Genomic DNA, 17,266 nt, shown 5'->3' on the forward strand with positions numbered 1-17,266 from the left:
TGACCAACACCAACCATCACAGCATCAAAAATGGCCAGTTCCTTCTATCACTGACAACAAACCACTGACAGGTGGTTGAGAAGTCCTGGTATTTATTTTTTTATCCTGATGACTGTAGTCTGAGAGGAAGCTATAGCAAATAGATCAGTACTTGGGTCCCCACATGCTGTGTGATGCTGATGCAAAACAGGCAAAGCTGGATGTTCAGTTGTGCTTCCCATCTTCACTTGCCCTAAAACAGCTGGACCATATATGAGGAACAGGTCAGCTCAGGCCTTCTTGGCTTGTTCCCCTTGAATTGGTGGGGGATTTCTGGAAAACAAGCATTTACTGACCCACATAGGGACAGAGAGCTCGACCCTGGCAGCATAGTGCATGGGGAGCAGGCAGGCATTTCCCTAGCAACAGTGCTGTTGCCTCCCACCATTTCAGCGACCTCTGGGCCATGGGAGGCAGGTTGAGCTGGCAAACTGGTCCTTGCTAGGTGGAGCACTTGCTTCAGCAAAGCAAAAACAATGGTCACAGAGTTTGGTCTGCAGGCCGCTGTGCAGGTTCTCTTGATCTACACTCAGCAGGCCTCAGTGTTGGCATCCCCAGGGCATACAGGAGCAGCAATGTCATGAAATTCTGGCTTATATTCTGCCATTTTGGAGTAATCTGGTAATGGTTGAAAGTATCATGGTTTGTTACTGATTTTGCATGTGTAAAATGATTGTTTGAATAGCAGAGGAAGGTGGAAGCTAGTGTGAAAAGGAAACATGGGACACATCTCTGCTCTGCAAAGGACTACATCACAGTGTCTTTGTTTGGAGGGATGCTGTTGGGCTTGGGAGTTTGGCCCCGTTGTGGGTTTGCACACGTGAGAACAGCTGCAGAACAGAGGAATTAAAAAATAGCAGCTGGGTATATCTTCCCATGATCCTCTGGTCAGCAGTAACACCCTGCACTCTGCCTGGGGAAGAGAAGTGTAGCCATCATGCTCTCAGCAGTGCAGACACAGGCTGTGACCTCATGTCTGAAAATGATGAGGTCATCCAACTTATTTTGCAGATGTAAGCCAGCCCCAGAGAGCCCCTGTGACAGCCTGGCCCACATCCATTTATTGACTGCACCTGGGGAAGTGGGGCTCCCTGCCTCCCAAATCCTCCTCTTTCATTCCCTGACATCTTCTCTGCTTGCCCCACACCTCCCCATTGCATCCCACAACTCCCAGTTCCAGCTCCAACAGCTGCCTCTTCTCCCCACTACCCTTTCTTTCACATAACCTGTACTTTGGCTTGCCAAAGGGAAGGGCTCCCAACCCCCATCGTGTTTGGTGTGGTTCCTGCCAGCACCCTGCAGCTCAGCGTAAGGCAAGCAGTGACATCCCTCACCACCACAGTCTGTGGCCTAGGTGGTTAACAAGGCTGCTGTCATCAGCTAGAAAGAAAAATCACACTGATAACCCCACACACAGCTTGTTAGCTACAAGAGAATTTAAAAAACTGATCAGATTATGCCACTATATATTTTTATTTATGTTTATTTCTGAGATAGTACACCTGAGGTTTTCTGAGTTGGACCACAGTCATAAGAAAAGATTTCTTCCCACCCAAGGTACGTATCATTTGGACTTGAGAAAATAAGAACATGCAAACCCCTTAATCTCCTGTCAGGAGGAAGTGTGTTAGCAGAGCACTCAGGCAGGGGCACTGAAAAAGGGAAGACAGACATACTTGTCGTCTCACTTCCAGGGCCAGAGCTCACAGTAATTATATTATTTTGCATTTATGTGGTGCCTTTCATGAAACCATGGAGCATTTTGCAAAGCTACAAGTTACTGCTGTATGGAGAAAAGATGAGATGCCAGCAGCTGCCTGCAGGAAGAGCACTTCCTGGAGAGCACCAAAATTACACCAAGGGCTGGTTTCATCCCCAGGCAGATGGATGTAAAGAAAAAGCCCACAGGATCTGGCCACAACAGGGGTTCAGCAGCTTACCAGGATCAGTTCAGCTCCTCCCCACTTTCTCAGGTGAGGGTGAACCTTGGAGGCTTTGTCACTCCCAGGCTGCGTAATTGGGCAGATGGCACATCCCTATCACCCCTGGACAAACCTTGGGATGGCCATAGAGAGGAGCAAGCCAAGGTGCAGGTGCCCATCCAAGCTGTTGCTGCAGGGCTGTGGGAATCAGAGCAGCTCAGAGGGATCTCTCCAAGGATGCTCTTGCCACAGCTGCAGCAGCCATGGCACTGAGTTACACATCCCCGACTGGGCCAGGCATTTTGGCTGGAAGACACAGTCCATCTCAGCTTTCAGATGCACACATTCCATCAAAGTCCAGATGTTGTTTTGAGAGGTGATGGGCTGTTTATTTATATAGCAGAGTATTCCCCTTGATATCTTAATCTGAATTTTTTTTATTTGGGCATCTTTCCCCACTGGAGAAAAACATGGATGTTTTTCTTTACTTGTTATGATAATTATTTTTCAAAAGGGCCAATTGAGGCAAGTTCATTTCAGCTGGAGCACATGCTCTACATCAACCTTTCTTAAAAAAACCCAAAGACATCGACTCTAGTTTTCCACTGGTAAAGAAACAGTAAATAAGGAGATTTAATGATGTGTAGCAATGCATCACCACTTGGACACATTTAGAGGGACAGAATAACCAACATTACTTACCAGGGCTGGTATTTACACTTTTTCATAGCCCTAGCTGAAAGGGATGGAGATTGCACCTGATTTATTGATGCCCATTTTTTAAGGGATTTCTTGATGAATTATTTCTGGGGTAATGAGCAGGGCAGCAGCACACACTGCCCAGCAGGAGAAAGCATCCCACACATGCACACTGCTCAGTACTCCTGCATCCCTCCATCCCTGCAACATCTCCCCAGGGTCCCCTAGCAGTAAAGGGTGACAAGGAGGAGGAGGAGCAGGAGGAAGAACACCCCCAGCACAGCCTGGCAGGGGAAGGCAGTGGGGGCCACAGGTGTGACACGTGTCTGTGTGGCCCGTAGTATTTGGTCCCACTGGGTGAGGATGGCCTTTCTGGCCCCACTCCACTTCCCCGGGCCCCTCAGCCGAAACTGGTAGGGGCTGCAGGGGCCAAAGAAGACCTCCAGGGCCAGCCGTGGGTCTGTCAGCAGGAGCTTCAACACACTGGGCTTCACACCGATGGCCAATGCCAGCTCGTCCATGTACGTGACAATCTGTCTGCAGCGTGGTGCTGTTCCCATACCTTTGGGGGAAGAGAGGAGAAGATGAGAGGCATTGCTTCAGCTTTTTTCCCTTTTTATAAAAAAAAAAAGTACAGGGAAGGCAGAGTCTGTCCCCTGCTCTTCCTTGCCAAAGCTGGGGAGCAGAGCTGCCTGGGGTACATGGCTCCAGGGGACACGCATCATTGCTGCTGTTGGTGGAGGAATCTGGCTCACAAGAAAACTGTGTTTTGAAACTTCCTACAATGCAACGGTTTCTAAAAACAGAAGAAAACATTGCTTGGGCCAGGTTCAGCTTTCACTGGTTATATTAGTATTTTTAAGGTATTGCTTCACTATAATATCAGATAGACTCAGAGAGGGGGAAAGCAAGGCATTTCATGGACTTTATGAAACAAAGTGTCACTTTCAAGAATAATGATGGAAATGTTCTACTGCTGCTGAGGCCTCACCGTGATTGTGTGTGAATGAGAAATGCTTTTTCAGCATCTGATAATGCTCAGTGATGGCAAATGAGCCTTTTTAGACAGGAAATATTTCCATCATCAATTTTCCACCAAAACTTGCCTGATTCAGATCTCCAAGTGGCCAGTGGAAACATATCCACCGACACCAGTGAGCTGGTTGGGGCTATCTCATTGCAGAGGGTCTGCCTGTAGGTCTAAAACATGAAGAGGGATTTTCAAAGGACCCTCCTTGGATGGAGCTGCCTGTCCCTTGCTCACAAACTGCCCCCACAGTAGCTCACCCATTGCCTGCATCCAGACCACCTGGGGCTGAGACAATGGCAGGGCTCTTCTGTCAGCACAGGGAGACCTGTGATCTGCACTTCCCACTACAGCTCTTCCCCCATCTTCTCAATGTCATCCATCATCTGACTGACTGAGAGGAGCATGCAGTGCCCTGGAAAGAGCAAGAAGAGCATCAGCAAAGGAAGATGATGTCCAGGAGATTCCTCCTGCAGCAGGTGGGGTTTGCAGAGATCAGCTAAGCTCTTGGGTGTCTCTCTTCCCTATGCAGTCAAGATCTGGGCTTGGGTCAAGCATGGATGTTGAGGATGTGACAATACTGGCTTCCCTGTCCCCCAGGAAGCCCCACCACAGGGACCTCACTGCCCTCTGCAGTAGACTGAGAGGTGACCTGCTCCCACAGTGCAAGGCACCCCTTCACATGGAGGTGCCGTTATTGGTATTTCTGGCCAAACCCCATTGTGTTCTTCAGCACTCAGGTACTGCCTTGATTTTCAGTATGAACCTGCACATTGCTGCTTGGAAATGCTACTTCCCATTGACAGAAAGTAGACTTTTGCCCAGCATATGTCCATCCACCTACCCTAAAACACCTTGATTGCCCAGTGGCACTGTAGGTCTGCTGTTGGGATGATAGGTCCGAGGGACTGGACCAGCCCAATGACTGCTATGGTTGGCTTCTCCAGATGAGGAGGGAGGATACCTTTGTAGAGGGTGACCTGATTGTCCCTGCTTTTGATGATGGAATCATCCTCATGAAAGGGTAGGAGTAACTGTAACCAGTGGCAAAGACTACCACATCAACATCATCCTGCACAGTCACATCTTCAAACAAGACAGATGTTTCTCTGAACTCTTTCACATTCAGCTTCATCACCACTACCCCGCAGGCAATGTGGCTCAGAAGGTCATCATTGAACACCGGCTCCTTTCAGGAAGTTCTGCAAGGGCAAAGGTAGTGGGGCTGTCACAGAGGTGATTCTGCTGCCAGCCCAGGATAGGCACAGTCCAGCCCCATCCAGAACCAGCACCCCTGGAGGGGTTTGGGGATGGATGGCCCTGTAAGTACCTGTTCAGTGGCATGAGTCCAAAGTTCTCACGCTTGAAGAACCGGTTCATGTCTCTCACATACAGCCAGTCACTGAGCATGCTGGGGAGGATGTTCCCCAGCCAGGTCCGGAAACAAGTGACAACCATCATGTCCCAGGGGTAGCCATTGTCCCAAACACGGCTCATCACCCAGGACCCACTTCGGGAACTCAGACCTGGAGGGACGGCCAGATAGGGATGAGTCACCTTTGCAACAACTGCAAGCCCCCAGGGCTGTAGCACATGCTCAAGCAGATGAGGATCCCCCTTTCCCCAATGACTCTGGGGCAGGTCCCTGTACCTGTGATGCCACAGTGCTGAGCTCCACAGCAATGTCACTGCCAGAGTTGCCCAAGCCTACTACCAGCACTTTCCTCCCCCTGAATTTCTCTAGCTCCTTGTACTCTCAGCTGTGGAAGTAGCAGCCTTTAAACTTCTGTATTCCTGGGGAAGAGAACAGAAAGGGTCATAATTCACCCCAGGAATGAAAAAGAGAGGCTCTGTTGGCTTTGGGATCTTCCCTTCCTGCAGATGCTGCTGAAGTATCCATCTGAGTGTTTCTCACAGTAAGAGATATCTCCTGTACACAGAGGGATGTTACCAACCCATAGTCCAATGAGGTCTGCCTCTGGCTTCATTCAATATTTAAAGAGAAGTAGTGTGCAAGCACAGGATACCTTTGCATGGCATTTTTATACTCCAAAAAGGTTATTACTGCAACCCCAACATCACCCCAAGGTGACTGGACAGTCACCCTCCACCCCCTTGGTGTGACTTTATATCCTTGCAGTATTGAGCAACAGGGAATCAGCATTCATTTAAATAAAAGAGAAGATGGCAAAGGACCTGAGAGGAGATTTCCTGACCAGCCAGTGCCTCAAGCCTGTGTCCTTCAAACAGACTCCCAGGCCCAAATATTTCTTGCCAGAGATAAAATTTTTTCCCAATAACGTGCCTGTACACAGAGAGGCAATGGCTGTCAGGTAAAACGTATGACATTTGTACCAGAAATAGTGGGAAAACACCAAAAAGTGTTTTACAAAATAGTTTTATGAAAAATCAATCCTCTATTAAAGGAAACACCATGAAATAATATTTTCTGGGAAAGATTAGCATTGTCTCTAGTGAAAACACCCCTGATTTCATACCATTTGGATACTAGATCTTTTTTCTTTAAAAAAAAGTTTTGATTTCCTGAACAGAGCCATCCCCCAAAATAGCACTCTGAAGGGCAATACTTGTTATAATGCTGAAAAGGCTTTTTTTTCAGGGAAAAGCATTGTGATGGGAGATATTTGCCTGGCTATGTCCTGGTGGATGAATTACACATGTGCAGCTTACCTAGGAAGTCATCGAGGGGGAGGTTTGGGTAGACATGATGCCCAGAGCAAACCATAACAGCATCAAAACCCGCTGTCTCTTCCTTTCCATTTCTCTGGGTCACTACCTCCCATTGCCCAGTCACAGAAAAGCCAAGGCGTTTTTTAACCTTGATGACCAGGGTCTTAAGGGAAATGAAAGAAAGAGATCCATGGGTGTCTGTGCAGAGCAGACTGTGTTTTAAGTAGTCGGTGGGATTCAGAGGTCCTGGGGAGCCCAGGGAATGTTTGCCCCTGTGATTTCATGCTGGCAGCTCTGGGGAGTGTAGAGGACAGGGAGTTGTTGAGACTTGGTTTAACAAAACCAGGAAGTATTCCCCTGGAATATTTTGTCCCAGGATTTTCCCTATGGCAGGGAGGCCTGGGCACAGAGATGATGTCCCTCCTGCTACTCACTACCCTTCTCCACTCCAGGCTTTTTACCTTGAACCATATGTGCTGGAGGAGGTCAAAGTGCTCGGCGTACTTGCAGATGTACTGCTGGAGCCTGGTGTTGTGTATATAGTTGGGGTGGTCATCAGGGAAGGGGAAGTCAGAGTAACACATCATCTCTTTGCAAGAGTTGGTGAAGATGGTGCGGTAGATGCTGGCTCTGCCTTCCTCTGCCTGGTCCTGGAGGGAGAGGAACATGGATGTGCCCCATGAGGAAGGACATGGCCTATCCTTGTCCTGGAGCCCTGTAACAACTCCTCCATATACCATGACCCCTTGTCCTCCACCTCCAGGCTGGAGCTGGAGAAAAACCTCAAAAGTCATCAGGTGCAATAACATAATAATTCCCTATGAGCACAGAAGTGTCCTAACAGGCTGGCGGGAAGATTTGCATGACCTAAGGCATTTAGGAGCTGATTACATGTGCATTTGCCCAGGAAAATGGAAACCTCAGGGTAAGGGAATGCTGTGGAAGGACCATGCCAGAGCCTCTCCACTGCATGTCCAGAAAGCCTCAGAAGGTTGGGTGTAACGTCCATGCACACAGACACATACAAAATACCACAGGAGACAAGTAACATGGGACCTCCCAGTGCTCAGCTTCCTCCTGGTCTGCCTGTAAAGCTTCCAGAATCCCACAGATTCTCCTGGACATTGCTTCTTTGTGTGCGCAGTATTGGCAATTGCATAAGCGAAGGCAGCAGCCTGGCTGGGCGTGTTTGCTTTGGTTCAGCGACTCAGCTGCCCACACTTTATGTGGGCAGGTCTGACTGGGGGCACAGACAGAGGCTTGTATCCCACTGCTAGCAGTGCCTGTGCCAGCCAGTGTCCCCCTGACATCTAGAAGGGCAGGACATGGGGGATCTGCTGAAATCCTTAAGACCATCATGCATGCAATGGGGCTTGGGCAGGCCTGGTCCAGTCCTGCCAGAATGGCCAGCCCCACACATCATCCTGTCCCCATCAGGGGAGCACTTGCTATGTCTGCCCTGACACTCAGCATTTAACAGCATGACACAGGTAATGCATTTCCCTTTCCTGATTGTTTTGATGGCAGGACAGAGCTGGGAAAAATGCAGTAAGGTTTCTGCACTGGAAAAATCCATATTTGAGGTGGCCAAAAGACTACCAACTTCCAATAAAAGAAAAAACCCCAATCCACATAAGGAGCTGAAGTGTTTTTGACTTTTCCCCCTCAATGGCAATATTAGTTTCTGAAATTCTCCATTATTAATATCAAAATGTATTGCCAAACTTTCTGGAGGAATTTGCTGGAGCCCTCCCCAGAAAAGACAGAAAACATGTGGTCCATGCTTTGATATGAATCAAACATTTCAGATCACCCAGAACAAGCTTTATGCCCTCCCCTCTGCCCCAGAGTTTAACTCACACAATCTCAACTCCTTTCCCTAATGGCACCCCAAGCTGCTCCTGCAACTGCAATTGCATCCCAAACCATGTCCTGGCTCCAGTCTGCCAGCAGGCATAGTATGAGATAGGTCTGGGTCCAACCCTCTAATTATTCATTTGGGTCCTTTTCGACTCTGTGGTGCACAGCCACTACATAAAAGCACACTGAGAGGTATCCTGAGCAGCAGTGAGTGCTCCCCAAGGCAAGGTGACTGTTGGCAGCCCTACAGCTCCACGAGGTGACTTTTGCATGGCCTGAAGGACTGCATTTTGGAGCCATCACTATCTCCATGGGCTTTGAGAGGAGCAGGAGTGTGTCCTCGGTGCAGCCCCTTAGCCGCAAAGAAGCTGGCAGCTCCCTTCGTCCCTAAAGAAGAGAGGGTGACAGTTCAGAAGGGACTTGACTTGGCTGAAGCAGGTGGCTCAGTGAGGCAGGGGACAGTTGGGCTGGCCCAGTGTGAGGGAAGGGATCTGGAGACCTGTATTGAACCACCCAAGCCCTCCCACATGCAGCCATCAGAGCAGAGCAAGCGGGTGCAGGTGTGCAGGGTGCAGCTGAGCACAGCCTCCCAGCCCTGAGAATACAGGTTTCCCCAGGCAGCTCTGAAGCCAGGCATCCAAAGCCACTCACCTCATAGCGCCAGAGCCCCCCTATGTCCTCGATCCGCTCGAAGCAGGTGGGCTCCAGCCCCTCTTCCAGGCAGCACTTGATGGCTGCCAGCCCACTGACGCCTGCACCCACCACCGCCACACCATGCTGTCCGGCCTGTGGAGAAATGGCTGTGGTGGAGCTGAGACCAGCTGGGCATGCTTACCCAGGTGGGTCTACAGCCCCTGACAGTGGCCTGTGGGAGCAGGGCACCTCCACTCCAGCACAATTACCCCAGCTTCTTAAATAACCTTGGGGGGTGGGGTGGGGTGTGTGTGTGTGTGCGCGTGTGCATAGGCACAGAGCTCCTAAATTAGGAAATAAAACATTGAACTGAAGTTATTGCAAGATAGAGCCCAGAGTCACTGAGCAGCAGCAGCCAGCTCTGGCCCATGAGACAAGCAGCATCTCCCACATCTGTGCACACACACATATCTCCAAAGTGGTATGATGATGCCTGTATTATCAAGAAGAGTGGGTAGGACCAGGCTGCCCAGTGTCACCCCATCCTTCCACCCCAGCACTTCAGTTATTCCCCTGCAAAGAGGGAAGCTGGCTGTGTCACCCCAGGGACAAGCCACCCCAGCATTGGGCAAATTCCTGTTCAAAGTGTCTGACCACTTCTCCTCTTCTAATAAACTGGACAAGCATGTTTCAGAGGACATCTGTAGGGAAGGACAAAGCACAGGCAAGCACAGAGGAGTCTACAAATCTCAATCCATCTCTGCACTCTTCATATAAGTCTCATTGTAAGTTCATCCATCAAAAACCTGCCTCCAGGCAGGTCCTGGGGGACAACTGTTCAGCTGGGGGTATGCCCATTTGAAAGTTACTGGAGCCTCTGAAGCTGTTGAAGATGGGCTGTTAATTCATGAGGAATTGACTTGAAATAGAGTGGAGAATGCCAGAAAAATGATTGAACATCCAAAGTGGAAAAAAAAAGAAAATAGCTAGTTTTTCCACTATCTGCCGAATTAGTTGGGCTTTCCAAGGTAATGCCTTTGGAGTCATGGTTGGGTTGACTTAATACAAACAAACTGCCAAGCTGTCTTTATGAATTCCCATCCTAGAGGAGGTGTGGATCCTCTGCTGCCAGAACACAACCTGGAGGACGAGAAGGACTTCTATGAATTAAGAGATTTGTCAGAAAATTAAACCCAGGAGCAATGCACAGCAAGAGAGCACGCCTGCTCCTGGCCCTGGCATAGGGATAAGAAAGGTCAACCCAAGGCAGAGGGAGGGGAACAAAGGTGCAGGAAGAGTCAATCATTTATCCAGAGTGACACAGCTGTCAAGTGTCAGAAAGAAAAAGATCCTGAACCAATTGACTTATTTTTTGCAAAAGAAAAAAACACTTTGGAGGTTAATTTAAATTAAGTTAAGCTAATTTAAAAAGGGCAAACAAAGGGTAGGAGAACTGCAAGTGTGGGAAAGCAGAGAAAAGGAAAAAAGTTAAGGTGTTCAAAAATTCCAGGGGAAAAAAAATAATCAAAAGCTTCAACATTCCTAGAGAGTTCTGCCCAACATCTGCAAGCTCCTGTTTGGCTTTTCACCATATGCTACAAGAACGCAAGAGCAGAGGGGTTCCTAACCTTCAAAGGAGCAAGAACAGTGGGGAAAAAGCAGTCTCACCTACAGAAAACCTGCCTTCTTCCAGTCCAAAGCTGCCTCACACCAGTGGCATGGCTGAGGCTGGAGGTGGTTTCCTGCAACACTCAGAGGGAGTCACAGCGTTACAATGGGAATCCTACTGAGGACAACTGCCACGACAGGAGCCACAAGATGCCAATGGTATGGTTTGCCCTGGTGCATGCTGTGACCCCAGCCCCACGCACAGCTTGTGCAGTTGCAGCTCTCTCTGTGCTGGCTGCCTTCAGGGCTGCTGCACCAAGAGACACATGTATTCATTAACCAAGGGCTGGTGCGGATGGTGAGCAGAGGTCACTGGCCACTACAGCTGGTCACCATGTAGTTGCTCTCAACCCTTCTACTGACATCAGCAGCAAATCAGAGGGTGAAAAATCCTTCCATTTTGACCCCTTTACTGCATGTGAAGACTCCCTGGGACAGCAGCTGGAGGGATACTTGGCCCAGAACCTGGCTGCAGGCTGCCACACTGCTTCATCTGGACCAGGTTCTCCAGTGCTGAATGCAGCACAAGACCTACAGCAAGAGCCAGATGCTCCCCCAAGAAGCATTTCAGAGAAAACAGCCAGGAAGAGGAGGATCCCCTCCCTGTGCCAAAGGGGAATAAGCCCCAGTGCAGTACCTTGACTGCAGCAATTGGCCTATGGCCAGGTGGGTGCCATGCCAGCCAGGAGCAGCCTTCAGCCTTGCAGAGGGCACATCCCTGGGGCCTCCTCTGATCTGGCCAGAGCACTCCACCCCAATGCAACCACAGAGCCACAGCTGGACTCTCAACTCCATTGGCAGCCGGGAATAAACCAAACTTGCTAGAGGTGCCGCTGGCCCAACTGGGGAGTGGTGGGAGCTGTGCCCCACGGGTGCCCATAACTCCTGTGGGGCCACCAATCAGCTCCTCCTGCATGCATCCCTTAGTCTCTGCTCAGCCCTTTGATGTGCAGCTACATTGTTCAACCATCTTTGAAGCCCAAAATGAGAAACACCCCTCGCGGAGGCTAGGCAAAGCCCTCCAGAGCAGCCAGCAGCACTGCAGCAGCCATGGCTGATCAGGGACAATAAATCCACATCTGGAGCTACACAAAGCGAGGCAGTAAACAAGAATGTTGACTTCACATTTGCTCTGCACTAATTGCGTCTGAGTGCTTCCCACACCAGCTCTTGTTTTTCTTGAATGCAGCTACAGATACATTTTTCATTTGCCTTTCCACACCCTTCTTCCCCGTTTTTGTTTGCAAGCAAAATCCTTCCGGGAAAGGGCTGTAGGACTGCTCCCATTAGGGTCAATGCTGTTGGATGGAGCTCCCGAGGGGGGACTAACGCCTTGCCGTGGGGGAGCAAATGTAACAACATCTTTTTGCTTTCCCTCCTATTGGCCCTGAAAATTGGTTTTGCTGTTCCCTAGGGACCTGTTCTGATCTGCAGCTTTTCAATGGAGGTGGGAGCTCTGAGGGCACTGCTCACCACAATCACCTTCCCAGACAAGGACAAACCAGCCAAAAAACTCATCATGCCTTCCTCCATTAAATCTTTTTTAGGTGCAGCAATTGCAATAGGATAATACACCTCACTGCATCTATGTGAAAGACATCTCTCCTTTAAACCCATTCCCTCGACAGTACCACTCAGCCTTGGAGCTTGTGTCCTGCAGTCCATCTCCATGCGCTCTCTGGGATTCATCCTTAGGCAGAGCCCCTCTCTGACCGCCCTCATTTTCTCTCCTGGCCATGTCCCATTTTCTAGAGGTGCTGTCTGGATACAGGCAAGATCCTTAGAGCACCCAGAAACTGCTGAGAGCATCAGGTGAAACCTCACAGGAAGCCACAGCCATCCTTGTGGCATAAATTGCCCAAAGGTACCTGGCTATCAGGATATCAGAGTATCATCCTTTCCTTGGGCAATCACCTGGCATAAAGGCATGTAAGTGTTTACCTGGCTCCTACTCTGCTCCAAGCCTTACACAACCTGGCACAGAGAAACAGAGGCCCAAAAGGACACGTGTATCAAATGACTTGACCACAACCCAGGTGAAGCACTCACTGCTCTGCCCAGTGATACACAGCTCTTTCCAGGCAGAGGTTGGAAGCATGCTGCCATGCTTACAGCAATTGTTGCAGCTCACCAGGGCCAGGGGCACTACAAAGACATGGACAACCCGTGGGATCTCTTGCCTCAAGAAAACCCTTTCCTCCTGACTGTTTCTCCTATGCCTGCCCTGCCAGTACCTTGGCAGGGACCTCCCTAGGAAAAGTGCTGTCCTCCATCACAAATGCAAGCCTTGCTTGGAGCCCCAAGTCTTGGTGAGGTCCCAGATGGGATTGCAAGGTTTGAGCTGCTTTTCTGCATACACCCACCAGAGAAGGAACAAGCACAACCTTTATTCAGAGAACAGGACACCAGCAGCTTAAGTTTTAGTACAAAAACTGGTCCAGGGTGCTTTGTGACCACACCTGCCTGGAACAGGTTTTGTGGATTTAATGATCACATAATTCCTGAGAATTAACCATACTTTCCCTTTTGTCCTCAGAGAGAGAGGAACTCAGCAGAAGGTATCTGGTTTAACTACCCTGGAACAGGAAGACAGCAACTACCCCCAGGGCAAACCTCCACTGGCACATGCTGTTCCTCACCTCATGCCTTCCAGCCCTGGTAGCACAGAAAAGCTGAGCAAAATCCAGAGGTTCAACCCATGGATGGCAACTTGCAGCTCAGGTGCCTCACAGAAAGGCAAGGATCCCCTTCTTGCTTCAGTGGAGAAATTTGCCAGAGGTCTAGGACATTCAGCAGCATGAAGGCTGCAACAGAAGGAAGGCTAATCAAGCCCAGCACCTCCCAAGCAGCATTTCCACATCCCATTTCCTCATCCCATTTCCTCCAGCAGAGATCACAAGACCCAGGGTGACAAGACCCAGGGTGCAGGTCGGTGCAAACCCAGAGTTTGCAAGCTGTCCCCATGACACTCTCTATCTCTGAGGGCTGGCAGGTTGATGTGGTGCTCAGGCTCTTGCAAGCTGAACATCTTAAATGCTAGCCTGGTTGCTTCCTCCAAGGCATAGCAGGAGCCAAATATCCAGCCAGGTCCTCATGCTTGGCCCTCCCAGGGTACAGCACAAGCTCCCTTTTCTCTTTGCAGGCCACCGCTGCTCCCCAGCAGCAGGGAATCAAGCTGGCTCATTATAGTTTTAGCACTGCTAATTACAAGTTACAAGAAATCCACCTGAAGAAAAATGTCCCTTCTGTCCAAAAGGCTGCTCCAGCCCCAAGGACACAGCAGCCCAATTCCACAGCACCCACCCAAGCTGCAGGTGGGGGATTTTTACTGATTTCTCTTCCCTATGCACAGATTTATTGTGGACACAGTCATTCATGAAGGATGCCAAGGGACAAGTCACACAAACCCTCATAGAAGTGTCCAGCTTGCAGAAGCCCATCCATGGGGTGGGAAAGAGAGCAGAGGGATGTGGGCAGGATCACATCCCAGTGCCCCCCAGCTTGGGGACAGACCAATTGCCAAGGGCCCAGATCACTGCTGGGAAGGCTAGACAGGTGTTTCCACATACCAAGAGATCCTGACTCAGCTGATGAAAACACTGCAGCCTCAAGAGCTGCTTGGAGCAGGAGCTAAGGAAAGCAGGCTGCCTGAAAAACTAACCCACAGGTCTTAATCTCGGCCAGGCAGGTAATTAGAGCTTTGTTTGCACATTATTTTGAACTAGAAAAGGGGCAGGTGAGAGCTTCAAACCATGGAAAACAACTCTGGAGAGAGACAGCCTACTGCCTCAAGCAACACTGCTCAAGCCCCAGCTTTGGGAGCCAAGCTGTTAAGAGGAGTATCAGCTTTCTTTACAATGGAGATTTTTCGCTTTTATACCTATTGTGAAAGGAAACAAAACCCAACCCCAAAATTTGACCTTCCTACATCTTAAAGAAAAGCCTGAAGTTCATCTCTAGCTCCCTCCTGTGACTCCTGTACACAGGCTGCTATAAAACTGGCTTGGATAAATCTTTACTAAGCAGTATCCTACAGTCACTGTGCGAATATTTATAGCTCCCAATCATATACTGGAATTACTTGACACACTTCTAAAGCACAATGTGACCAGCTGCTTAGACAGTCATTGGCATCACATACACGATCCAGTTTGTCTCATTTCTGTGCCAGGCAATCAGAGAAACACTGAATCAACAGATGAAATCCTGCTGCCTTTTCCATTCAGAATCTGGATCTATCACACAAAAGCCCACCTTGCATCTTGGTTTTCACATCCCCACTTGCATTCCAGCTGCGTCTGGCCTTTCAGGATGCTGAATCACCACTAGGGAGCTGCCCTAGCCTGAACCTACGTTTTATTTGCCCTGTAGATTGCTTTCTCCATGCTGTATCTGGTCACATACTCTGTGACTCTGAACTGTTTCATGTACTCATATTTTATAACCTCTGCATATCACACATTCAAAAGCAATATCCCTACTGTTAAGATGGTTTTATGCTTGCAGTATTTATTCTCCTCACCTTTGCACCCACAACCCACCTGTACTTCCCATGCCCTATTCCCAGACAGTCTTAGTGGTCACATTAGTTCTGAAGGGAAAGCACCAGGTTTTCTCATGGTACAAAGCAAAAGGCTTTGACCAGCAATGGGTGCAACACAGCCCCTTGTTCCCAGGACCTCCACTTCGACACAGCTACATACCTCTGCCCTCTTTCTCCACTGCACTCTACTGAGTAGGAGCTAGCAGCTTGTGGGTGGAGAGAACTAACTCATGGCTGTCACTTCTCCCTGTGTGCCTCCCCGCAAGCAGACCTCTGCTCCATGCACTTATAAACCCCTTGCAGCTAGGAAGCTGGAGAAAAACATCTCTGCATGGCAAGCCATCACTGGGGCTGTTCCCCCACGGCTTGCTGCCCCAAGAGCTCCCCTGTACCCAGATAGATGAGCAATTCAGTTGACTAAGCCCATCCCAAACCCCACATCCATGGAACTGATTTCCTCCCATGCCATTGCCCTTTCCCATTGTTTTCTTGCCATTGCCCTGCCTGTTGTGCAAAGCTTGCAGAAATAACCTCAGAACAGTTTCTGGCCTTTTTGCCATAGGGATATTGCTAAATCATATTATTTTGCTGTCATGCTAGAAAAAAAATTATCCACTTCAGTACAACCATTAACCATAATTAGTGCTTAGTTGAACAGACAATCTGGAACAGGGGGATCTGATCTTCTGCTACCAGTCAATAAATCTCTCCAAGTGCACAGGGAGCAGACAGCAAAGTGAGCAATCACTCATTTCTGCTCCTGTAACTACTTTTAAATGCTCCAGCAAACAGGCTTGCACAGAATATTTTCCTCATATTTCTGGTACCAGCTCCTGCATCAGCTTCTGTTCACAGCCAGTGTCTCCTGCCCCTGGGCTTCCCTGGAACACCAGCCTGGGAGACTGAGAGCCAGGCACTTAAGAAGCCCTGACAGATGCAGCCCTAAAATACTTGGGTATTAGTATCAGAAAAGCTCCCAGTCTCATAGCAGGCTGCTCCTGGCCCAAACCCTGTCTGCTGGGCATGCGTAATGCCAGGTCTGGGACCTGCAGTTCGTACTGGGGCTCACTGAGCTGCTGCCCTCCTGGCAAACACTTCATAATCCTGCAGACCCTTTGTAATCTCTGGCTTCTCAGCAACTAGCCAAAAAAAAAAAAATCCAAAAGACCCATCTAAAGCCTTCCAAGTTATTACAAGTCATTGCTCATACTGCTTGCTCCAAGCACTCAGATCTCCCATGGAGCAGCATGCTCACAACCATACAGGTTAGCTACATGACATCACTGTCTCCTCCTGCAAGGCGACAGGGCTGTCCTCTGCAGGAGCTTTAAGGAGCTGATGTTGCCTCTGTGGTTGAGTTCATTTGCATTAAGGTACCAATGAACTTACCTGTTGAATTTTTAAGTCTGCCTCTGGATGAACCTGGAGCCCTCCACAGGTGGTACAGAAGTTGCCCTTCATGACTTGCTCTTCCCCCTTTGCCTCTGCCTAGGTCAGTCTAGGGCCACACAACAGGACAGCAGAGTGATGATTGCTTTACAGGCTCTTTGCTAGGTCTGTGTGCATTCAGGCTCAGCCAGGACAGCCCTGGAGCACACAACCCACCCTAGCAGGAGCCTTCAAGGTACCATCCAGCCTGATTTTAGTTAAAATCCTAGCTCACATCCCTTAGCTTGGGAAGGCATCTACTGAGAGAAGGAAAAAAAAAAACCAATCCTCAGGGAGGGTATCAAAACTACTAGGCCTTCCCTACTCAAAATTCAATACAAAGACACGAGAAAAGACTGAGAGAAGAGTGTGAGTGCCTGACCTTAAATAGGGTTCCTCTGCCCCAGCATAGGGTGTGTGGGTACCAGGTGAGGCTGCTTGGGGCAATTAAAGCCCATTAGTGCCCTCAAGGTCCTGACACTTGGGCTGTTGAGGTCAATCCCTCCCTTGGGCTTAATCATGGTGCAGGTTAAACAGCAGGTGAGAAGCATTTTGGTGAAATTAATCTAGACTCTGTCCAAAGTGGCCCAGATGCAGCAAGAGATGTTTATGTCAGGAAGGGTTAACAGCCCTAGGCTAGTTTCAGCATGGATGTGGCCACCTCTCTACCCCCAGCTCCAGGCTCCCAGGGCTCCCTGGTGCCCACAGCCACAATGCTGAATGCCCAGAGCTGTGGGGTTCAGACTGTAGGGAAAC

At 49.4% G+C, this 17,266-nt stretch overlaps 1 protein-coding gene across 1 annotated transcript; it reads right to left on the reverse strand.

The window, feature by feature from the left end:
* Window positions 1-1,631: 1,631 nt before the first annotated feature.
* Window positions 1,632-16,543, reverse strand: LOC113482897 (dimethylaniline monooxygenase [N-oxide-forming] 3-like). Its single transcript, XM_026853996.1, is given in 12 exon segments — window positions 1,632-3,191; window positions 3,193-3,222; window positions 3,967-3,969; window positions 4,036-4,102; window positions 4,532-4,705; window positions 4,708-4,889; window positions 5,018-5,212; window positions 5,334-5,481; window positions 6,379-6,541; window positions 6,840-7,028; window positions 8,890-9,024; window positions 16,472-16,543. Coding segments are annotated over 12 exon segments (1,665 nt in total). The 3' UTR covers window positions 1,632-2,884.
* Between the last annotated feature and the right edge of the window lie 723 nt (window positions 16,544-17,266).

Source organism: Athene cunicularia (assembly GCF_003259725.1).
Source record: "Athene cunicularia isolate RWA chromosome 8 unlocalized genomic scaffold, athCun1 chr8_part1, whole genome shotgun sequence".
Lineage (NCBI taxonomy): Eukaryota > Metazoa > Chordata > Aves > Strigiformes > Strigidae > Athene > Athene cunicularia.